The following is a 25,400-nucleotide window of genomic DNA, read 5'->3' on the forward strand; positions in this document are numbered from 1 at the left end:
CACAATATGCATAATAATTACAACATCTATATAATTCTCTTTGGTTTCTGCAACATCCTAACACAGATTGCTTTATTATTCTTTATAGCTACCCAGTAAGGATAGGCCTTCTTCCTAGTTTATAGATGGAGAAGCTGATGCTCGAGAAACTGAAACTATTACGTGTGTAAACATCTGGCCTGTTTGGATCTCAGTTTCTACATCTGCACAAGTAAGGCACTTGAACAATGACCTCCAGTTCAGCTTCCATGAAACACTAACAGATACAAACCTGCAGGCCTACCCCTACATGTGTTCTCTCTCACTCTCTCTTAAATATTCTATGACTCTAATTTCATGTTAGGAAAACCATAAACGTGTTTTTGCTTCCTACTTAACTTTCTTCCTCAAGGGGCACCTGGGTGGCTCACTCAGTTAAGCCTCTGCCCTCAACTCAGGTCATGATCTCAGGGTCCTGGGATGGAGCACCACATCTGGCTCCCTGCCAAGCTGGGAAACTGCTTCTCCCTCTCCCTCTGCCCCTTCCCCTTGCTCATATTCTCTCTCTCTCCTCTCCCTCAAATAAATAAATAAAATCTTTAAAAAAAAAAAAAACCAAAAACCCTTCTTCCTCAAATCTGAAAATGCCAGAGAACAACAAAATCATTCATATCTTCCAACCTCAAATCTAGTATTTTCTGAAAGCAATTTTGGAACTGCTGACCTGAACACACACCAACACTGACCCACAAAAATAATTCTCCCTTGGAAACAAATGCAAAGTTTATGTTTGTGTCAAAATGTGGTCAGACGCCCACCTGAATTAGAATCCCATGAGGCAGTTACTAACACAGTCCCTTGGGCCACACCTAAGATCTACTGATTAAAGCCTCCTTAGAACTATGGACCAAGCAAACAGCATTTCAACCAGCTCTCTGGTCACTTTTTATTTGAGAATCACCAACAGAGACAGATAAGCATGAGGAATGCAAAGATCTTTAGAAATCTGCTTACATAGAGATTTAAGTCACTTCTACCAACTGCTTCTATGAGGGACAGGGTCGCCTAAAATTTTAGGGCCAGAAAATCTTACCTTTGTCCAAGTAAACCAGGTAAGAAAAAAACACCTGACGAGTTCACTACACTGACTGCAGTGTAGTCCCACACTCTTAGAGTCAGTGAGACAGCTTTTTGCCTTTCTGTTCACAGCAGCTAAGCATCCAGCCAACAGAGTCAGAATTCAATCCAATTATTGGAAATCCCTGTAAAGAGCCCGAGTGGTTAACCTGGATCTCACATAGGTGGCAGCAACTATGATAGTCTGAGGGAATCTAAACGTATTTTACTTAAATTATTTACCAAGCGAATAGCCTGCTGAGATGCAACATCCAACATGCTGGGACCCCTTCACATGAACAATCGGATCCATTACACAAATGCTAATACCAGCAACTACAAAGACACGGGAGCTATTTCTGCCAGTGGACTCCCCCTCCCCCTTCTAAGAACCTCACCTACATAAGCTATTTCTCTCATACCACTGTCTGCAAGTTTCAAATGGAACTGGGGGGGGGGGATCATGGACCCCTGGATCAACTGCCTAGTCAAACCACTTAAGGCATGTCCTGTGTCGGACCACCAGAATATACATTTCTGCCAGTGGTATTTAACCATCTTATCTTCAGAACACTGCTGCTTCCTCTCAACCTGCTATCATAATTGGTGAGGCAGTTTATTCCTGTGGAAAATAGCTCAGTGCAGGTTGAAGCCACAAGGGTCATCCGGTTTCTCACCACTTCTGCCCAGGACGGGGCCAGAAGGATGATTACTGAGCACTCAGCCACCTATGTCAGCACAGTCGTTGTCAACAAGGCATAGCAAGAGCCAGGACACCAGGAAAGCTTTATATTTAATGACTTTAACATAGGTGCAGATGCCCAGAAGATGAGGCTCTGGCCCTCTGGATTCCCATGTTCAGATCTCATTCAGTGCATACGGAAGCAGTTGCTGGGCAGAAGGGGCCCAGGGCCTAAAAGAAACTGGGCGGTCAGGGCAAGAGCATAAAGAAAAAAAGCAACAAACCTGAATAATGTTCCTTTTCCCATCCTACTCCTCTTGTATTTCATGTGGAAAGTCAAAGTAACCTAAGCAAAGGCTGACAATGGGAAACAGTGATACAGATAGGGGTTCCTATAAAACGTGGGTGAAAACACAGTAAGTTCTGTGTTTCAGGCAGCTTTTTTTTTTTTAATTTCTTCTCAAAACGACAGAAGTTAAAAATTTTAAGATTGGTAAGGAACGAAGACACAAATTTGGCTCCTGAAGGGATACAACACAGTAAATTTCATCAGTATTCGTTCCTTTCATGAAAATGAAAGGAAGTATATCACCTAACTACAAAAATGTTTCCAACAACACTCTTTAGCTGGGGCCTCCGGAAGGTCAGTCACTGCTCTGAATGCCAGTCAACATGAGGCAGTCAGCACGCTGCTTAGATAGAAGACTTTTAAGTCACTTCTACCAATTGCTCCTGTGAGGTGCAGAGTCGATTACAATTTCAGGGAAAGTAATGCTTCCCTTTGTCCAAATAACCCAGGTAAGAAAAAACACCTGCAAGCTCACTGAACACTGACACCTCTGCCAAGTGATACCACAGGGAGGCGCTGCTGACAGCAGAGCTCGGCAGGAAACTCTGGAGTCTCGGGTCCCTTAAACCGTCCACTGTAATTCTCAAACGAAAAGAACATTTGCAGTCTAACATAATGCTAACTCCAAAATCACAAAATCAGCCTCCTGGAGTTTCCTCCCCTTCTCTACGGGTGGAAACCCCAAGTCAGCTCCACATCTGGCATTCCAGGGAAAATGTGTCTTTATTGTCCATGGCAAGGAACCAAGAGGCCATTCTGAACAGGATGCTGACTCACATCTGCCAAGACACACTGACTGCACAAAGAAAATGGATTTCATTTTGTTTCATGAAGGCTCAGGAGGCCCTCAGGGCATGGCTGACTGGTCAAAAAAAAAAAAAAAAAGATTCCTTATCTAGATGATGGGAAAAAACATGCCTCAGCTTAGATTACTGGGGATATGGGTATCAAACCTCAGAAGAAATAATCTCTGCAACACGAAGGTCAGTGGCAGGCCACAGAGAGGAGATCCATGGGTGTGGATTTTGCTTATTATAATAGCATCAGTCACTCACTGAACACCTACTATGTGCCAGGCATTTACTAAGTGCTTTACACAATTCTACCATGTAATTTCACCACATCCATAAGAGACAGGTGTTACTGTCATCCTCATTTTTACCCACGAGGAAATAAATGCTCATAGAAGGCCCAAGGTCACACAAGCAAGTCACTTGCAGAGCTGGGACTCAAACCAGGATTCAAGACCTGGGCTCCCTGCATTGGGCTATCCTGTCTCCTGTTATAAAAAAGTACCCAAAATTTAAAAATAAGGCAAGAGGAAAACAGAGTAGCTATAAAGGGGCCTCCCAGCGTGGCTAACGGGGCAATCCAAGACTGCGTCTCTAGGGTATGCTCTCACTCAACTTACTACTGTGGGCCACAAGCTCTGCAGGGTTACAAGTTAACTTGGAGATTATGGTCTAAAGGTTATGGCTTCAGTGCCCTGTAGGATACCAATGGTCTCGCCAGCAGTCCTAACTCAACACTCTTCCCTCAGTGCCTATTAACACCCAGTCTTTCAAATGTTCCTTGAACCAGTCTTACCTCCTTTGAGTTAAATAAATGTTTGATGTGTTCATCCCTATCTCTATGAGTCATGCTAGTACCTTTCCGAAATTATACTTTTATACTTCTTCATACCACACTCTCCCAAATAGTTCCCAAACAGGATCTGGGACAGTAACACGTCCATATGTTTATAGAACTGGACTTACTCTTTAGTATATCTAAACATATAAATATTTAATCATCTGTAGATAAGGATTTGTTACCCACTAATAGTGCATGGCCACTGAAGAGATAGCCCAACTGAGGTTTTTTTCAACAGAAAGAGCTAGAAATGCTCTTCCATGGATAGACATTAACAACATGGTGAGAAAGGGGCAGCTCCTCCCAACAAAATTAATATGCCAACAAGCCATCTGTCTATTGGAAGTGACTTCAGGGACAGAGAGGTACACACACAGTTGCCCAAAATATCCTTCCCACCATCAGTCACAGTGCTGCCTGGCCTGGAATTCCTGCTCTCGAAGTCACTCCTGGGGATCACTCAGCAGCCGTGAGTTCTCTGGATCCAGAGGGTCCCACCAGAAGCTGGACATTCACGTGGGGGACAGGTGAAAAGGGGAGGCATCTAGATCAGCGGCTTCAGAAATGCTTCAGAAATGATGTGGGGCTCAGAACTATACTATCTGGGCACATTAGTTACCTCCCTGTGCCTCAGTTTCTCACTCTGTAAAAGAGATTATGAGAACATTTAGGCAAATGCAGAAAGGACGGACCCAGTTAATGACTCAGACCATGTCTACTACCTTCTCCATAGTTAGCTCCTCTGTCGCAGGCCTGCCTCTTGGTTGTATTCTGTTTGGGGTCAATGAAAGTGGAGGGCAACGGGGGCTTGGGGAACACTTCTGCCATTAGCACAACATTAGATTGCCAGCCTGGTTTCAAGGCTGTGGCAGCTGCCTGAGAGATGAGTGAGAAAAAAAGGGCTGCATGGGGTAGGAGGGGGCTGGGGAGACCAGCACCTCTCCCAAGACTGGCACAGTGTGGCTGTGGTCCTGACTCATGCCAAGTGTGGTTTAGCTAAGTGCCTGAGAAGAACATTTGGTCCCCAAATCAAATTTTTTCTATTTCCATTCTGCTCTGATCTCACCTCTGCTGAGACCCTTAGGAAGGATTTCAGTGCCCTCTATTTGGCCACCTGACTGTATGTTCAATAATCTAGAACCCTGTCTGCCTTCCATGCATAATTATAGTTCTGAAATATTCCACAGGACCAGCAGGAAAACACAAAGTAGGCCAGCATCCAAAATTCAAACCAAATCAAATTGTAAATGAAGGCTGATATGCAAAATGCAAGCACCATTTTGTGCCCGGCTACTTTATTAGCCTCATGAGACAGAAAATTTTAAAATCTAAACAGATGCAAGAGAAACCAGTATCCCCACCCTTAACTCAATTGATAGTGAAGAAGTTAATATTTACTGCCTTAGCACTGCAGACACCAGAAAAGAATCTGGTTACTATACCCAGTGTCCTTGGGTGGCAGCAACTGTCCAATTTCCTCAGGGGAAAGAGGTACCAGTTTTTACAAAAAAAAAAAAAAAAAAAAAAAAAAGGATCTGAGAGGCAGGCAATAAAAGCCAATGCCTACCATTAGAAAGGCACCAGGGACTCCTTCACCCATGTTTTATGGACTTTTTGGCTCAGGTTTGGCATCTATACACCAGTGCAGACAAAGATTGTTTTGAGGAAAATCTGAAAATCTGTGCTCAGAGCAAAGGTGGCCGTGACTCAGCACTGGTCCTTCTTTGTTCCCAGCACTGCAGTAAGACGAGAACTCAGTCCAAAGTAAACTTAATCACAAAGGGAAAGGCCTCAGTGAAGAAAAGGTTCCCTTCCTCCTTTCCAGTACAGGAGAATGGGAAGGCCTGGGCCGTGTGAGCCACAGGGACCTTTCTCACAAGAATACTGTCCCTCAGACTTAAGGGTTCTGGTAGGCTTTCCCCCCTACCCCCTTAGGAGCGAAGCCACCTTTCTGAATCAGTCTGCCTCCTGGCATCTTCAAGAGACTCTATTCCTAATTGCTGTCTCAGCTGAACGAATATTCCTCCAGGTGTGCAGGTGAAACCAAAAATACACATCCTGGCCTGCTTTCCACTGGCATGGGATGTTCGTATTTTTGGCCATGATAGAAAACATGGTTCCATTTTAAAAGTGTAAGAAAAAAATAAGTGCAAAAACTTGCTGCAGTTATGCTTCTCTCTTGTGCTTGCAAGGGGGGGGGGGAAAAACACCCCCTTTTGCATCCCTTCCGGAGAACACAAATACTGCTAAAATCAAAACTGGCAATAATAATAGGGCAACTCATTTCCCACCCCTTTAGAGAGAAAGAGAGAGAGACCAAAGCTGTACCAGTCTATTGGCACTTACACAAACTCTGGGGTTGTGCTGCTTCTAATTACAATCTATTTTATGTAGTCTGGATTCATCCTTTTCTAATTTAGCTGACTTTCCTTTCTAGTTATTTGGACCCATATGGTAAACCATTCACAGCTGTGTTGTACACTCCACGGTATATATTTAACCCAAGGCCAATCTAGACCAAGAGACTCCTACAGATTTTAGTCTCAGAAACCTCTTGTTAATTAAGCAATATTACTACTTTTGCATGGCTTTATTCAGTTTAAAACTAGACATAAATTAAGGTAAATAATTGCACAGTCTACCTCAAGCCAGAGTATACACAAAACAACCATGCATTCGATTTAGGTAACATACTCAAGAAATACAGAGATCCCTTCAAACTAAAAACAAAGCAGACTTATGAGCATAAGCTAAATTCATTTTGTGAAAACAGATCAAAGCTCACTAGGGGACTGTTACCTTTCTGGCTACTGTCCAGATTCTGGAATGTCCTCTGCAGCCTCATCTCACCAGCCACGTGTCCCCCTTCTCTGCACTCACCTTGTGTGGTATGGGATCTGTGTACATTTGACTACTATTTAAATATAGCTTAAATATATACTTTTTCACACAGTCTCAGGGGCTGTGTAAATAAGATTAAGTAAGTTTGATGAAATAAAATCCTTGCCCTCAAGGAACTCACATTCTGGTGGGAGAAACAATTCCATACATAAATAACACCACAATATGACAAGAGCTGTGAATTCCTCACATGAAGTATCTGAGACACAGACCAAGGAATAATTGATTCTGCCTCTTCCTCAGAGAAAGCATGGAGAAGAGGCTAAGTATGGGCCCACTCCAAGAGGTTAGTGGGAAGCACCTGGGTGTGAGAAGTGGGCTAACACTACCACGAGATGGGGGCTGCACACTCCTGTTAAAGAGTAAAGTTTCCCAATAGCCTGGAGATGAAGCTAGAGAGAGACTCTGCAGTGGATGAAGCAAGGAGACCCACGATGAGGACAGAAGCCATGCAGCCCAGGTGAGAGAGTATAAGGCCGAGGGGAAGGAGTAATAGTAACTGCTTCCCATCCCTATTACCAGCCCAGATCTCACTCAGCTTGGCCCCTCTTTCTAATCCCCCCACACCAGGCCTGTTCCAGTTTATCATCCTTTGTTTCATAGTAAGGGAAGGACCCTCCAGACTTGCTCTCAGCTTTCGTTCCTGAGAGCACTCAGACCAAAGGGAGGTCCATGGTCGGTCAGACAGAGCAGATAATGCCCAGAGAACTCTGTACTTGGCACATGCTTGCACGTGTACTGGGCTACTCTACCCAGGAGATGGAGGCCCAGAGAGTCATCATTTCATGGACTTTGGCCTTTGTTTATAGGTATTCGAGGTTTACCCTTTGTTTTCTTTGATGTCAAGGAAACAGCAATTACAAAGCATTGTGCTCTTCCTGTAAAGGGCTTGAGGCGGGTGTGGGGTGAAAGTGTGGCGCAAGCCTCTTAATTACACTGAAGGTAGAAGGCATTTAAACGGGAGGGTAAAATATTAATTAGCTCATTTTTAAAAGTGGAATGAGTTATCTACAAATATCAAGAGGAAGAGGAAAGGGACAAAGGAATGTTAACTTTCCCAATGACTGACTTTATTTCTATTGGTAATTAAATTTATTGCCTTCCATTTGTGAAGTTGATACATGTCCTCATAGAAAATTTGGAAAACAGAATATACTGAAAGCACAAGAAAGGAAAAGAATCAGCTCTACAACTAACAACTTTAAGGTGAATGCATGTTAAAACAAGCATTCCTAAACTGTGACAGTTGCACAACTCGGTAAACACACTAAAAAATTGAATTGTGCATTTTACCTAGGCAAATTGTATGTATGTGAACTATATTTCAGTAAAAATTGTTCATAAATTTTATTTTTCACATTTCATAGTCTACAGATATTCTGTATAACACAGAGGGAGTTACCAGAACCTATTAAATCTTTCCCCAACTAGCCTGGTTTTTTGTTACCATAACCAATGCAGATATTAACATCTTTGGTACACTGAGCTCTGTATGAATATAATTTTCTTTCTCCTCATTAATTTCCTAGAAGGATATAAGGTTCCCAGACACACTGACAATCCAGAAATTATTTTATAAGACTAACAGAATTAATTCAAGAAAACTCCATTACTTTCTACAATTACTAGGCACCAAAAATAAGTAAGAGGTCCTCAGTAGAAGTCACTAGGCATTAAGTACGAAGAGAAGACAGGGGGCCTAAAGTTGGGCCACAAATACGTCATGTATCTGAGATCAACAGAATCATAACTGCAAAATGTTTTTCATGTCTGAAAATAACTTACGGCAAAGGGAGAAAGTCCGGTCTTCAGGTGGGTGGCACAACACGGAGGTGTTTAAGAACACAGGCCTAGGGATGGACAGAGTTGACCAAACCCCAATTTAAACCAAGGCCAAGAGACCTAAACTCTGTCGCCCATAAACTGTGCAGAGGATATAACACTACATCAGGATGAATTTGAAGTTCACCTAAGAAGAGCATTCCTAAAGTGCCTGGCGCAATGCTTTGCTATAATAAGCACTCAATCAATAGTGGCAATCGGGATCATGGTGATGTCAGCTGCTTTTGACCACACTGGAATGCAGAAATCCAAATCTCACCCCTCCAGACATCTCTGTTTAGAAACTACAGTATTTTCTAACCAACTCAGAAAGAGCCTGAAGGCATTTTTATTACCCTGGGAGTTTCAGCTATGACCAGAGCTCACTTGCGCAATCTTCACATTCCAGGTTGCTTAAAAGCTTTCTCATGCAAGGACAAAAGCAGCCTTTGTCTCAAGCGTGTACAAGGCACCATCTCTGTCAGATGAGTTAACTGTGAGGGGAGTTATGTGTGTTTCTGCAGGGGCTCTTGGGAAACCCCAGGAATGTAGGCACACCCAGATAGTGAGACAAGGTGAGTTTTAGGCAAGTGGATCATGGCAAGTGCACGCAGGCGCCTGTGTGTGTACACGCATGTGTGAGTGAGTGTATGTGTGTTGAGATAGCACATTTGAAGCACTGTCTAATGGCAGGCACCACTTCATACCACCCAACTGTGTGAGGTGGAACTCTGATGAGCCCCAATTTGTATGTGGAAACTGAAGCTTAAGGAAGTTAAGTGTTTTTCCAGAGTCAGATAGTTAGTAAATGAGTGGCAGAGCCAAGATGTGAAGAACCATGACTGCACAATCTCTCGCCCACTACATCCCAGCTCTGCCAAAGAGAATGGTGAGATGAGCCTGGACCTTTCAGTCTCATTTTCTGATTACTGACTTGCTGACTTCCCAACCTGGCCTTTGACAAGTATGGTCATTGAAAGCATCAAAAAGAGAAGACTTATGAAAGGTCTAATTTGGATGCTTCCTTATTCTCCCTCCAGTTGTCCAGGGAGTCATTCTGGGAGATACGCCATGTCCCCAGGGAACTAACTGTAAGGCTGCTTTAGGATAATGCAAATCCTTATGTCCAGTCAGAGCCACAGAACATAAACGACTTTTTTTTTTTTTTTTTTTTGACAGCAGAGATCACAAGTAGGAAGAGAGGAAGGCAGAGAGAGGAAGCAGACTTCCTGCCAAGCAAGGAGCCCGATGTGGGACTCAATCCCAGAACCCTCGGATCATGACCTGAGCTGAAGGCAGAGGCTTAACCCACTGAGTCACCCAGGCGCCCCTCTCCAAGGGTTTTAGAAAGACAAAACAATTCTGAGAGTGAAAAGGGGCACAATCAGTAAATAGTGCAGATGTAAATAAGCCAGGACATGTAATCACTCTTCTTTTTTGGGTTCCTACGTCATCCTGGTTGAGGTTCCCACGTCATCCTGGTTGAGGTTCCCAGTCTGTCGGTCACCCATATGTGAATTGTACAAGTGTCAGTAAGTTAAAACACCGGACTTCCCAGACCAAACCGCCCATGGCTCTTTAGCAGAGGTATGAATCAGCAGCTGCTCTGGCTGCTGGGTCATGTACACATCTCAACTAGCCTCACAGTAAAAAGAAGTGCTTTGTCTAAAAGGGGAAAGAGTGTGGTGAATCACAAGCATCACCACAATAATCAGAATGCCCAGGGATTTGGGGGATGAGGCCATCCTACGGAGACACGCTTCATTAACATAAGCCAGAGAGTCTGAACACTGACTTTTATAGACACAAAAAAACAGCACAATGATGACCTGGACAAGTTCTTACTCAGCCTCACCCAATCAAATGCTTTATCTGCTTTATTTCGAAGGGAAGCTCTTACACCTTCTGGCCCTCTCTTACTCATCCTGGAACTCCAGGAAATACACTCATTCTGACGGCTCTTCTAATTCAAGCTCCAGGTCTAAGGAATGATATAACCAGTGGGGTTAAAAAAAAAAACCTGAGTTTTTTCTTCAATAGATCTAAAAGCAAAGCAGTATAATTTTTCCCAGCATTTTTCCAACAAATGTCCTGAAAAATCAGGGGAATTCAGGGAAAAAAGGCCAGTTAGGGATCACCATGACCAAACTCTTCCTTACTAGAAGAGGCACTGAGGCCTCAAAGTAAAGACCTGAGGCCAAAACACACACCCAGGGAATCAGGCCTCCAGCCTCAGCTGAGGCCTGTTTCCCCATCACTAGGCTCCTTGGTTAAAATACTTTCTCATGAGGGCACCTGGGTGGTTCAGTCATTAAGTGTCTGCCTTCAGCTCAGGTCATGATCCCAGGGTACCGGAATCAAGCCCTGCATCCGGCTCCCTGCTCCATGAGAAGGCTGCTTCTCCCTCTCCCACTCCCCCTGCTTGTGTTCCCTCTCTTGCTGTGTCTCTATCAAATAAATAAATAAAATATTTAAAAAAAAAAAAAAACTTTCTCATGTTTTAAATCTTCTCTCCAAAGAGAGGAAGGAAGAGGAAGGGAAAAAGGAAAGGATGAAGGGAAGGAGGGGTGGGGTAAGATGGAAAAGATTTAGATCCACTCCATTAAAGCTTGAGGACAATTTCAAATGACCAGTAAACAGAGATCTGAGGGAGAATGAAGAGATAACTAAAAATGCCTCAGTCGTTGTCAGCCTGACAAGAGAAGGACAAATGTCACCTACCTTTGGTCTTGATGGCCGTTTCAATGTTCAGAGCATCACGCTCAGCATCAAAATTGGTGTATGCTTTGACCGACCCATATGCACTTGGGGGCGTGGAGTGCTGAAGTTAAAAGACAAACATACTCAAATCAGACACATTTAAAATCCTCCTGCTGAAGTATCCCTGAAACAGATTTCTTCTATTGTTTCTTTAAACAATTCAAATCACTTGTAGACTATGTAACTAGGGAAGTATTAATGTGCCTTCACAACAGAAAATAAGAAACTTCATGGTTTCTAATAAGATTTCATCTTCAAAAGCTCAGCTAGTTTAGAAAATGCTATCTGTATTTCACTTCTCTTACTTCTAGTCCAAGTTCAAAAGCAGACAACCCAAAGCTGGGCACTGGAAACCACCACTTATCTGGGAAGACTTTGAAAAGCATTCAACTGGGCCAGCAACGATTTGAAACAAGCTGAAAATGTGGAAAGGCCTGAATGACAAGTGTGTTTAGCCAAGTTTTTGCTACAGGCATCTGAATTTCCACTGGGCCTATATCGCTGAGCTCACAGTTCCTCAAAATGCAAATGTAAAATGCTGGCTTGCTTGTTTCAGACTATCAGACAAGTGAGGGAAGCCGGGGCACCAAGGTGGTCAGGCCTCCTGGCCCACATCCTCTTTGTGTTCGCTAAGTTCCTGCTCCCCGCTCTTTCCCTTGTTCCCTCTCCTCTGCTGTCTTTAACACTATGCTTTTAACCCTATTCCTATCACCCTTTCTATTTTTTTTCTTTAATTTTTTTTCTTATGGCCTTTTAAACCATACTCTCCTCCTTTTCCAATGCTTTTCAAAGCCCATTACCCTGCCTGATCTGATGGACCCACTTCCATCCCAGACTGAAGCAAGGACAGTAGTATGCGTCTACATCAGTCCTTCTATCCGAAGGGTTAACTTCTCTCTTTCCTTGAGAGCTCTTACAGCTTCCCTCCACCCTGTTACCCAATCCCAAAGCAAAGAGAATGCAGAAGATGGACAGCGTGGTTTCGATTGTCAGTAGAACCATCAACTTGTAGAACCTTCAACTTCAAGACTCATCCATCCCCACGACCTCCCCCAAGTACATAATGCCCATCATAATGTGATGACCTTGCCTTAGTTCAGTTTCTGGGAAGAGTCAGAGCCTGACTCTTTCCACCCATAGGCAAAACATAAAGAAGCATTCCAGCACTCATTCATTTGGTTTTATTAGGAGTGCAGTTATATACAGGAAAGTAACTAAGATGACATCCTCTCAAATGTTTCCCAGGACAAGCCAGAAATCTAAGTGGAGGACTGAACAGAGTTATTTCAAAATGTACTTGTGACCATCTTGGCCAAACAGTAAATCCAGTTAACACGTATACCTTTGAAACACAGTGAATTATTAAAGTATTTTCCGTCTAATTTTACTAAACTTTCCAATAAGATTAAATCAATGGAGATGGAACATACATTCAGAAAAAAGTAAGGACAAAGGGCTATTCTGAAATACTCTATTTGTTATGGTGGCTACAAAATGTGGCTGGAAATCTAAGAAAAACATTTCCCTATTTATTAACAATGCCGTCAATTATTTACAAAGGCAGACAGTCTGTTCATTGAGCCATATCACATATGGCTTCATTTCCTAGGTGCTATGTCAACTTACTCCAAAAACAACAAGAAGTAGGAAAATTTTGCATATCTTTAATAAAACTTCTAAAAACAAAACTAAATGGATAACTGAACCTATTACCTATAGAACTGTCTCAAAAATCAAATTATTGAGGAAAAATGATTTTTTTTCTTCCTCCAAAATATGGGGGGGAAATACGACATTTTCTATTGCAGTCCCATCTCTCCACAGAGAGATGCATTATACTAAAGTAACTTCAAAGGCCACACAAAAAGCCTTTTCTGAAATTTGATACTAAAAACTATCTAATGATCAGATCCATTAAGGAAAAAAATTGTTCAGCTCTCGGACTTGTCTGGACCTCAACATGCAGCTTGTAAGTGTTGCCAACAACAGTGTGCACAAGTTCCACGAGGGAAGATTAAAAATAGATGGGCTCTATACTCCATACGACCCGTGTCTGCAGAGACGTCATCTATCTGAACATTTGATGGCTGGTACCAGACAGAATACAGCAGTACCACCTAATCCTAACTGCTGTCAAGTGCTTTGATGAATTTCAGTTTCAGTGAGAGCGCATTTTGAAGTACCTGTAAAATATGCCTACAAACCAGGGTTACTGCTGAGTTTTTGTAAGAGCCATTTCTGCCAGGATGACCAGAAAGATGTATGGAATTATTAACTATTTTTACATATTCATAATTTATATTCTACTTGATTCTAAAAGTATTTGCAATGACATGTAATTTCCATATAATTTCACATATAGTTTAAGAAAATTTTGACTATAAAACAAAGCATCAGAATTTCCAGGTTCACATATTTCCTGTGAAAGACAATAAGATATAATTTTGAGCTCCCTGATAGCCAAAGCAAAAAAGCAAACATGATGAATTAGAATATTTATTTAACTAAAAAACAAAAACAAAACAAAAAACACACACACAACTATCCTAGTTTTTCGAGATTAAAGATTTCCCGGGTGTTAAATTAAAACAACAACAAACATGTAAGTCCTTTTCTAGAATAATTTCACAGACACTGTAATAAGTCCAAAACACAAGGATCATTTTTGATATGGCTGTAGCTTATGCCAATCATTAATAAAATGCCAGGGTATGACATTAAAACTCAAGGATCAACATGGCAATTACCACCACTGACACACTAAGTATATAGCAGGATAAAACTCCAGCCACCCCAGTGTCACTAATGCCTGTCCAATTTTAAGGTGATGCCAAAAAAGTTTCTAGTGCCATAACGTTTCTATCAAATTGAACTACTGGAAACAGTAAAAGTAATGGTGAAGAAAAGGGGAATGAAGAGAGGGGAAAAACTGTGTATATTTGTTCTCATTGTCTTTAGATGTACAAGGAAAGAGAGTAGCATAGTTATCCAGAGAGACATCTAATTTGCAAAAATTACACAAAATGATATACTTACATCACTCTCCAAGCTGAGCTTGCAGAGAATTTCGTGAACAGTAGACATTTTGAAGGAAGCTGGAGGAAAAAAGTACAACACAAGTATTTACAAAGAGGCTTTCTTTTCCCCTGAAGTGCAGTGATTCATTATACTAATCTCTATTTCTTGGACCATTTCATCTGAGGATATTAGAGCAATTTTTGCAAATGGATGCAATTCCTATCTTATGATTGGGCAAATTAAGCTGAGAGATAGTTTGCCTTAGGTTTTGGATGGACTACAGAAGTAGTAGTCCGTCTGGGCACCTGGGTGGCTCAGTAGGTTAAGGGTCTGCCATCAGCTCAGGTCATGATCTCTTGGTCCTGGGATCGAGTTCTGCATTGGGTTCCCTGCTCAGCAGGAGTCTGCTCCTGCCTCTTTCTCTGCTTCCCTCGCTCAAGATCTCTCTCTCATTCTTTCTCTCTCAAATAAATAAATAAAATCTTGAGTTTAAAAAAAAAAAAAAAAGAAGTAGAAGAAGTAGCCAGTCTTTCTCATGCTCTGTGTAAACAGAACTGGGGTAGATGTCATTTGTGAATACAAAAACAAAATGCTCCCCAAGGCTCATGCAACTTGTTCAAACAGGATAAAACTGAGTCTTCCACTTCTTATAAGAAGTGATAAGCTTGGGGCACCTGGTTGGCTCAACTGTTAAGCATCAGTCCTCGGCTCAGGTCATGATTCCAGGGTTTTGGGATGGATCCCCCCATATGGTTGTTGGATCCCTACTCAGCGGGAAACCTGCTTCTCCTTCTCCTTCTCACCCTCCCCTGCTTGTGTTCCCTCTCTGACTCTCTCTAAAGAAATAAATAAAATCTTTAAAAAAAAAAAAAAAAAGGGACAAGTTTGTCCAACCAGCACTGCTTCTGTGTTTCTCACCAGTAATGTTCTCTATTGAAAAGGACCTGAAATCAACAATATTTGCACGCTGGCCCATTCCTAAATAGAACCTTTATTATTATCCATTATTTTCTTAGCTCAGCAATGCCTAGAAGATATGCAGCTATTTATGAAAAAGACCATGGACAGATGTTCTGACATTAACTCATCCCAAGAAAGAACCGATCCCTTGTATTTAAGATTCAAAAGGGCTGAAATGAAGTCATCTTCCAGTTAATACACTTAATCAGGCAGCGACACTATAGCCTGATGAATTGGCTTTCCAGCTTTGCAATCACACGGTTCTCAGAATTGATACACCAACGTCTGCCAATGAAGAGTGCCCAAGCAGCAGGAAATTTATCTCAATTGAGACAAGATAGGTCATTCAGCATCATCACCCCCAAAGAAGGAAAACAGAGCAGAGCTGTAACCTGAAACAGTGGATTCGACATGTGAATTGTAATAACTTCTGCTTCAGTCTCTTTGCTTAATATTCTTTGCTCAAAGAAATTGTGTCCATGCAAATCCAGTTTTCCATTCTCCCAACAGTTTGCATGATCTAAATATTTTTGTAAAACTGGCTTGGAGGGAGTATTTGACATAGACATTTGCTAACTTATCAGAACACTATGGACTAAGCAGACTCCAGTCTGTGTTGGGTGGAGGTGGACAGATGTAATAAGATTCGCCCTTATTTGTGCTTACGTACATATCTCTGCAAGATTTTCATCCTGAGCTCCTTCTCCTAGACCACCCCCTCTCTCTTCTTAATAATCACAGAATAGTTGTTTCTTTGTTTGTTTTTTTTAAGATTTTATGTATTTATTTGACAAAGAGGCAGCAAGAGAGGGAATACAAGCACAGGGAGTGGGAGAGGGAGAAGCAGGCTCCCTCAGCAAGGAGCCTGATATGGGATTCAATCCCAGGACCCCAGGATCACGACCTGAACCAAAAGCAGACACTTAACGACTGAACCACCTAGGCACCCCCACTGAATAGTTTTTAAGCAAAGCAAAAAGAAAGTTAAGGCTATTCCAATTACCCCTATACCCACAGCTCTCAGACACGCCTACCCCCAAATATGTTCCACTTCTGGGATATAATCCTGATTATAAAAAGTCTTGCTCTATAAATAAACCATGGTATATCCAGACAATGGAACATTATTCAGAACTGAAAAGAAATGAACCATCAAGCCATGAACAGGCATGGAAGAATCTTAAATGCATATTACCAGTCAAAGAAGCCAGTCTGAAGGGCTACATACTACATACATAGTATGATTCCAACTATATAATATTCTGGTTAAGACAATACCATGGAGACAATAAAAGATCAGTGGCTGCCAGGAATTAGAGGGAAAGGAGGAAGGGATGAAGAGGTGGAGCACAGCAGATTTTTAGGGCCATGAAACTTCTCTGTAAGATACTATAATGCCATTATACAGTTGTCAAAACCCACAAAATGTACAGCACTAAGAGTGAACCCTAATGGGAACTATGAGTTTGAATGACAGTGAGGTGTCCATATAGGTTCATTGGTTATATAGCAAACATACCACTCTGGCATGGGAGGCCATGCATCTCTGTAACTGGACTGCCCAATACAGCAGCTCCCAGCCACACGTGGCTATCAAGCATTTGGAAGGTGTCCTGTTCAAACTGGGAAGTGCAGTAAGTGTAAACTACACACTGGATTCTGAAGACTTAGAGTGAGAGAAAGGACATAAAATCTCTCTGTTTTGGTTTTATTGATTATATATTGTACTTACGATATGCTGGCTTTATTTGGGTTAAACAAAATACATTATTTAAATTTAATTTCACCTGTTTTTCCTTTTTCTCATAGGCCTGCTAGGAAATTCACAGTGGCAAATGCAGCTCACATTCTATTTCTGTTGGACAGCACTGGTCTAGAGGATCCCCCAGTGCCATGGTCCAATCCTAGTCCAAAAACGTTTGCAGTAGCCTGGTCATGTGAAAATTCAGTTTGAGATTTCTTGTCAGGACAGACAAATTTGAGTCTGCCTTGACAGAAAAAGCAAGAAATTTCTTACTTCTAGTTGGGCCAAAAAATATTTCACAAGGTCTCATCATATCCATCAGCCTGAGAATCACCAAAGTGGAGATGAATTCCCTAAGATACTAACCACCCAATCCTGACCTTGACCATCACCCCTGAGCCTCGTCAGAACTGCAGTATGTCTGCAGTGAGGGGTAAACTGTTGTCATCTGCCTAACAGAATTCTAGTCCCCACCATAAAAGAGATAAAAGATGAGAAATAAAAATGCCAAAACAAAAGGAAAACCCCAAAGAGAGGATCAGTAAATCAGACTTCCAAACAGAATTGTTTCTGCTCACAAAGAAATGTGGATTAAAAGTCCACTTCGTTCTTAAATCAGGTGCCTCATGCAGGTTCTGCTGTTTAGGGAATCTCGACCACAGAGGCACAGTAAGTTTTTATTGTAGAGCTCTTTCAAGCTGCCTTTCCAGCCCTGAGCACTGGCTTTGCAGACAGCTGCCTAAGCTTGTCTCACATGAGACCCTCGTTACTGAATAAGCCAAAGACAATCTGATACATACTCTCCATTCCTGTTAATTCTCCTCCCACAGCCACAACACACTGAGAGACAGGAAATAGGGGTCTTTAAAGGCCCCACAAATCTTTCTGTTTTATCGTCCACAGTTGTGCTGTTATTTCATCACAACAATCCCACATGCTACTATCAATTAAATCCCTACATATCATCTCATCCAACGGTTCAAAACCCATCCTTCAATAGCCTTCTCTTATTCCAGGTCAGGCCAGCCCTCCAAGACTGGCACAGAAACCCAGTATCAGTGTCTTCTACCCAACCCTCCCCCCCAGCAAAAGTGGCCTGACCCTCACAGTTACTTGCTTCTCTCCAAAAGCTGTATTCCTTTCATCCACAGTGCCCTGATCCCTGCTTCCTCTCCCATCTCCTTACCTTCACCTCTCCTCTTGGTTAGGAGACTGTGCCCATTCCTGGAGTCACCACTACTCTGGCCTCTGCTCATGGGGTGGTTGTAGCTGCCATCCCACATGCCCTTTCCCACCTTCCAATGCCAAAAGCACTTTCTGGTGCCACCAGACTTCTTTGTGGAGCACACTGTACTGAGTTCCCACATGTACCAAGAATTCAAATGGCAAATGTCTAAGTACAATTCAAAGCAGCAGGAGCATATTTTACCTCATCTCCTTCATAGCATCCTGGTTCCCCACAAACTTAAGAGAGCCTTTGCACACTCCAGGTGCCAAGTAAACTTTTAGAAACAAGTCAGTATTTGGCAGAGTAAACATTTATATTTGTATTATTTATAACCATTCTACAGGAAAAGCAAAAATGTCATAATAAGCATAAAAGAATCTCCATGAAGCTTGCTATATAGCTCTGTGCAAGTTCTCTGGTATCCAATAAATATTTCCTATTTCATGCAAGCATAATGGCTAACACATTTTCACCTTACAAATAGAATTCAGCCCTTGTTTCTTCATTACATCCAATCCTTTGGCAATGCAGTCATTTTGTGGAGGACTGGGTAGTCTCTAGAAGAAAGTCGGCTTTGCCACTCAGAACTTTTATTAAAACATTAACATAATATATTTGATTAATGAGAACACGTCAGTGCAATGCTACCCTTGAAAGCAGTAAAAGAAAGTCTTGGTAGGGCTACTGGAGGTTACAAACACAAATAACCTTCAAATAATCAATCAACAAACCCTTGACAAGCATACACTCTTGGCCTGCAGACACACACAAAATGGTGAAATGCAGACTACGCCCCACAGCACTTTCCAGCTCTCTTCTCATCTTGTTGCAGTGAGAGACACCTGAGGCGTTAGCCCAGATTACGCAATTAATGAGAACCGAGACAGGGCCAGAATCTGGGTCGTCTGACTCTCGGGTCTTCACCCTGGCAACTTTACCACAATCGTTCTCCCTTCCAAAGAAGACTCAGACAGAGAGAAAGATAAAAGTAATATGAGTGAGATCAGCTGAGAGATCAATGGTGAGGTACTGACAGGTTTGAGAAGGCAATTACCCTGGAAGGTTCCAGCCAGACAAACATGCGGGAAAGACTGGGAGAAAGAATGGAGGAGAATGTCTGTCCCTGGGTGGTGGGAGAACCAAGAGGACAAGTGTAAAACAAGCTGTGTCTACTGTAGTGCCCCGTGAGGGGTCTAAAATATTGGCTTCTGAATGGTGCCAATTTAAGCGTGGCTATGGAAATAAGGGAGAGCCAGAAAGCCAAAGTTCCCCAATACTCATCTAATCTGTTCATCACATTTGCTCTGGAGGCTGCATTTTCTTACTATAAGCAGTAGCTTTGCCTTAGTTTACCTAGTGCTTTGAGAATAAAATGAAGTGTATGAGCCCTGTGAAAATTCCACTCCCACTGACTCCTCATCACAGTGTAAAATTCTTAAAGTGTGTTAAAAGCAGAACCACTACTCCTTTCCTGGCAGAGTTCTCAAAGCACATGAAAACGGCAGTCTGCATCATTCTTTCCAGCACTTCGACCTCACCCAGATCTCCAACTGGTTTCAACTTGTAAAAAAGAAGGGGGAAAAGCCAGCAAATTCAATCTGTTGATGAGTAGTATCTGCACACACCAGCACCTCCCATTCCCAGAGAAGCGCTGGCTGAGTAGACAAGATCATTAAAGCAGCTCTTTATTGGGTAGTTCTGTTTTTTGTTTTTCTTTAAGAAAATAATTAGAAGGGCACCTGGGTGCCTCAGTCAGTTAAGCAGCTGCCTTCCACTCAGGTCATGATCCTGGGGTCTTGGGATCAAGCCCCACATCTAGCTTGTAGCTCAGCAGGGAGATTGCTTCCCCACCCCCCTCAAAAAATAAGTAAATCTAAAAAAGAAAGAAAGAAGGAAGGAAGGAAGGAAAGAGAGAGAGAGAGAAAGAAAGAGGAAAGAACTAGAGAGGGATAGAAAACTTAGTGAAAGAGCCACACCCACTTCAAACTGATTTGAAGTAAGTCACCCCTGGAGTGAGAATGCACTCACTCATTCCTGGCAGCCACCAACCCCTCCCCCATCCCGGCGCCGTGAAGGAACGGTTTTCTCCTCTGGCCTTGAAAATATTAATGAATGAAGACTGTTAGCCGCCTGACTGGAAAAGCTCTTGGAGTGCAAAACTAGACATTAACAAAATCTGTGCAGCTGTTGAAAAACAATCATTTCCATTTAACATAAGGACTGTCTTAAAGATACTTAAAGGATTACTTTTTTAAAACCCTACCTACTTTTTTTTGTATTTTATTGTTTCACATCAAGCACGTGGTAGTAGAAATAGTACAAGGGAAACAGATTAAACTTCTCCCCCAAAATGGTAAGTAAAACAAAATTTGCAAAGAAGAGTTGAAACAACTCTTTGTTTTGTTGACCCAAAAGTCAACATTTTGTAAACAGCAAAAACAAGTTCTACTGTAATGAATTAAGAACCAGCTCCAGAAAACCCAAGCATTAATTCACACAAACAAACAAAAACATGTTGCAAGGGGCTGGACTACACAGGCAAATCTGAAATCTGAGCACAATCTAGCAGTTTCGTTGACACACCCACTTTACAGTTTAAACGTGGTGTTGATGTGTTACCACAAAACACAGCCCTAGCAACCATGATGAATCAATCAGGAACTGGATGATACAAACGAGGATTTTTTAAAGTGAAAATGTGTGTGGGTGGCAGCATGGAGGGTTGGGTTTCCCCACCAAAACCTTCCCTGGGCAGCATTCCTGGTCTATAGGACCAGACTGGAATTTTAAACCAAAAGGGGAGGAAAAAAATTGCACGAGTGGGGTTGGGAGTGGAATTCATATTGTACTGTGTCTATTCCTCACCCCCCACCCCAAGCACTTTTTATTGAACAGAACATTCCTGAAAACACCACTTGTTCTCCTGGGATTTATGGTCTTTATCAATGCCTGAGTCACAGGGCCAAGTCATCCTGCAGAAAGCCTGGAATTGTGCCCAGTGGCCTTGATCAAACTGAGCAGGACGGACACAACAGCACTTGCTCTGGCTTGTCCCTTTCGCTACCTGATCTGAATCAGTATATGTTTGTTTGCTCCCAACAGACCTACGTGGCAACCTCGTGTTCTCAGAGGTTCTCCGTCAGTCCCTGGTCATGGGTTTGGAGTGGGTGGAAAGAGACTGGCAGGAAGAATGAAGTCAGCCGGCATGGGACAGTTTCAGGGTTAGGAAATCAAGGCCTTCGAGCTACAGCACAATGTCAATGTTTTATGGCCCACTTACTGTGTTTCTAATGGAGACCTGGTGTCTACAGAAAAAGCCTAAATGGGGGCGCCTGGGTGGCTGAGTCAGTTAAGCAACGCCTTTGGCTCAGGTCATGATTCCAGGGTCCTGGTATAGAGCCCTGCGTCCAGCTTACTGCTCAGTGGAAAGCCTGCTTCTCCCTCTTCTCCCTGTTCGCATACTATCTGTCTCTCTCTCTCAAATAAATAAATAATCTTAAAAAGAAGTAGAAGAAGGAGGAGGAGGAGGAGGAGGAGGAAAAAAAGCCTAACCTCAGCCTTCAAGATCTCACACACTTTGGGAGCACCTGGGTGACTCAGTCGATTAAGTGTCTGCCTTGGACTCAGCTCAAGATCCCAGGGTCTTGGGACCAAGTCCTGCAACTGAGTCCCTGCTCCTCCCTCTCCCTCTGCCTGCCGCTCTGTCTGCCTGTTTTCTATTTGTCAAATAAATAAATAAAACCTTCCAAAAAAAAAAAAAAAATCTCCCAAACTCTGGACTTCACCTACATTTCGATAAATATCTTCTACACAGCCCCCCCCCCCGAGTGCATACCTGCACACACACTGCAGTGACACTGGGGTGGTAATTCCTCTGAATATACTCAGCACAGTTCTACCACCTCAAGACCCAGGTTCTCTGGGAACACGAAATCTTGAGCAGCTGACACCCTCATGAGACTTCAGGCTACAAAAATACTATACTTTTTCTCCTGCACCTCTCCCTGCTCCGGGCTCCTGTCTCAGTGTGTCTGTGAAATATCAAAAATGAGTATATAAAGATGGTCTTCCATTTTATCTGCCCGCAGGGTTTCTGTCACATCCACTTGCTTCCTTATAGGTCAGAGCACAGTGCCTACCAATGGTAGGTGCTTAGTGGCATTTATGGATGGTTTACACACATGAGGTCTTTCCATATCATTATGGCTTCTTTTTTCAATGCACTCTTGCTGCATTTTCTTTCTCTTGCTCAGAATGAACATCCTAAATGCAGTTCCAGTCCCAAAGGATGCTTAAGCTGCCAGTTTCCTTGCAAATCTTCAAAAGCCTGGCAGGTCACTTCACAGGCAGCCTCTTCCTCATCATGAAAGATAGCCCACTCCCACCCCAGCACCCCACCTCTGTACTTCCAGGGCCACCCGGGTCCTAGCTCTGTCCCCTGGACAACATGCAAATGTAACCTACATCTCCTAGGGCACTTGGAATACAAGAAAGGAGGAAGAACTTGCAAGTGGCCTTGGGACTCCCATTTCCTCTGAGCTATGAGTATGTACACTGGGTGTGGCAGAGAGACAAAGAGCAAGGACTCCAGGTCATAGCCATTCCCCTGATTCAGAACTTTCTACACCAAACCAGGGATTAGAACTCGGACTACTTGGATGTACTGACTTCTCTCTGACAAGACTGAGCAGAGGTCTTCAAACTTCAGGGTTTACCCCAGAAGAGAGATTCACAGCTAATCTCAGTTTGGAACCACCCAAAACAAGCCTGGGCATCTCCTGACCCCTACTGCTGACCTGCTTCCCAACTAAGTAGATGGAGACTGCTTCTGGTAACAGAAGGAAAAGCATGCCAGTGAAGGGGTGGAAAGAATTTTTTAAAAGAACTGGAATTTCCTGATGTAGCCTCTAACTAGAATGGGGTGTGGCACCAGGGAAAATGAGGGAGGTGGATTCGCATGTGCAAAAAAAAAGGAGCATTCCATTTCTGTTTAACTCTCACAATCAAATCTGGAAGGCAGGTTAAGTCACAATAACTTTAAGAAACACTACCACAAGGCAGGCTAAATATGACACTCAGTTTTGTGGAACATCTAGATTAAAGGGGGAAATGAGCCCCTGCCAAATTTGGAAACTAAAATATTAATTTGGGAAAAATGTAAAGTTCAAAACCTAATTACTGTCTATATAATTCACTTACTTGGGCTTTTTTTTTTTTTTTTTCCTCTCCCCAACAGACTTCAAGTCTACAAAGCAGGTTTTTGATTCAGTTTTGGCTTTTTTCAGTCTGTTTTGTTCACTCTTGCATACCCAGTACCTCTATCTGCAAGTAGAACCTGATAGATGCTCAAAAATACTGTGGAATGAATAGATGTTCAAAGCAAACCACTAGAGACTGCAACTCCTCCTTGTGACAGGGCCACTCTCCATTAACAAAAAATGCCTCAGCAGGCCCACAGCCCTGACCGAGGCTCATGAGTGTGTCAGTACAAGATTCTAGGCCCAATGGTGCAGGAAGAGGCTACAGCCTACAAAATCAATAGCAATTACAGAAGGATACCTACCTTGCCAGGAAAACTACTTAAATCAGAAATTTGTCAGGAAACTAATGGCCACAACAGCCAGCCTAATGTCAGTCAATACAGTACTTTAATAGCTCAAAGACAAAAGATGTTAAATACTGAGGTGCAATCCAAGAACAAGCACCTAATCAAAGCCAGTGAATAAGCAGTATTTCCTGGGCATTTGCCACAGGCAGTCCATTTGGCACTGTGGGAAATTACAAAATCTAGGTCTCCAAATCATAAATCCTTAACTAAAGAAATGCACATTGATGGGCACACCCTTGCACTACAGATGTGATAGATACTTTCGGAGAAACCCTTAAGTTTTGAGATAATCGATAGACTTGGAAGAAGGGGAATGTCTTAACACCACTGGCCAGCGGACTCCTCTCTGGAGTTTGTCTCTCTGAACCTGGCCTCATCTGAAATCTTCCTTCATTCACAAGACCTCAAAGTTGTAATTATGTGGCTCCTTAACTCCATGGCCTCTAATTTCACAGAACACAGGTCTGTTTAGGTTGCTGAGGATTTCAGGACCACCAAACATTCCTAACTTATTGAATATTGATTCAAATTGCTGGCCTCCAGCTGGGTATAAGTACACTGAAATGGGAAGAAGGGGCAGCAGCAGAAATGATGACAGTAATGGCTTTTATAATATGTCAGAGAAGAGGGATGCTAAGGGCAAAGGAGGAAGCTGGAAAAAACAAAGGTGGCGGGGGCAAAGATATAATTTTCCAAATAATGAGGGCCAATCTCAAAACCAAGGAAAGTTCCAGAATAATATTTCACAAATTTGTTTTTCCTACCCACATATCCTCATCCCTTATTCTCCCACCTTTCCTCCCTACCTTTCCCCCCCACCACCAAATTAAGCATGTACTATCAATATAGTACTTAGATACCATGCACCTCAAGTAGAATTTCTGCGCTAACCTGGGAACCTAAAAACCTTTAAATACTGTTTCAGTGAGAAGGTACATTCAGCATTCCAAACCACCAAGTTCCAGACCAGCACAGTACCACATATTTCTGGGCAGGATCCATTGGTACAGTCAGTCTGAGCTGAATGCCCAGAGCCCTGGGCTCTAGGATCTTAAGGCTTTAGATAAAGACCCAATGTGCACCTATGAAGCTACTGCTCTTCCACAGATTCAGAATACTCACAGCTTAAGAACAACTCAACATAAAAGTGACCATTTGCAATGGCATAGCACCTAATGATTTCAGTGTGCTTTACATATTTATTTTTGAAAGAACATGTTTTTCGAAGTTTACCACAATAATTGTGCAAGTGGAGGTAAGAATGGGCATCCTTAGGCCACTTTCCCAGGTAAGGAAATTGGTGTTCTCCTCCTACCTTCTCAACAGCCAGTTGATGGAATCCAACCCTCCACACCAAGGGCTGAGACCCGCCACAGAGCTCTAGGAGCAGTCTCCGGGCGACGCCCTTTTCTACACCCTCGTTCCTGACTCACTACTGCATCATGTGGAGTGGAGAACAGTCAGTGACAACCCTCTTCCTCCCCTCTCCCCAACCCTGGGGGACACTTCCTGACGCAAAAATGGTCAACCAAGTGGGAAACTCTCCAGATAACGCTGAAATCAGAGGTTGTTCTCCTAAAAGATAATCTAGACAAAAGAGAA

At 42.7% G+C, this 25,400-nt stretch overlaps 1 protein-coding gene across 2 annotated transcripts in view; it reads right to left on the bottom strand.

Annotated features, from left to right (window-relative positions):
- ANXA2 (annexin A2) overlaps positions 1–25,400 on the bottom strand; it is a 44,144-nt gene that overhangs the window by 17,952 nt on the left and 792 nt on the right. For both annotated transcript variants that reach the window (XM_044231375.1, XM_044231376.1), the window contains exons 2-3: positions 14,277–14,335; positions 11,202–11,301 (exon numbers count right to left, since the gene is read on the bottom strand). In XM_044231375.1, the coding sequence (XP_044087310.1) occupies positions 11,202–11,301; positions 14,277–14,324 (148 nt within the window). In that variant the 5' untranslated portion in view covers positions 14,325–14,335. The remainder of the gene's footprint in view (positions 1–11,201; positions 11,302–14,276; positions 14,336–25,400) is intronic.

The sequence above is a fragment of the Neovison vison genome, chromosome 13 (genome assembly GCF_020171115.1).
Source record: "Neovison vison isolate M4711 chromosome 13, ASM_NN_V1, whole genome shotgun sequence".
Taxonomy (NCBI): domain Eukaryota; kingdom Metazoa; phylum Chordata; class Mammalia; order Carnivora; family Mustelidae; genus Neogale; species Neogale vison.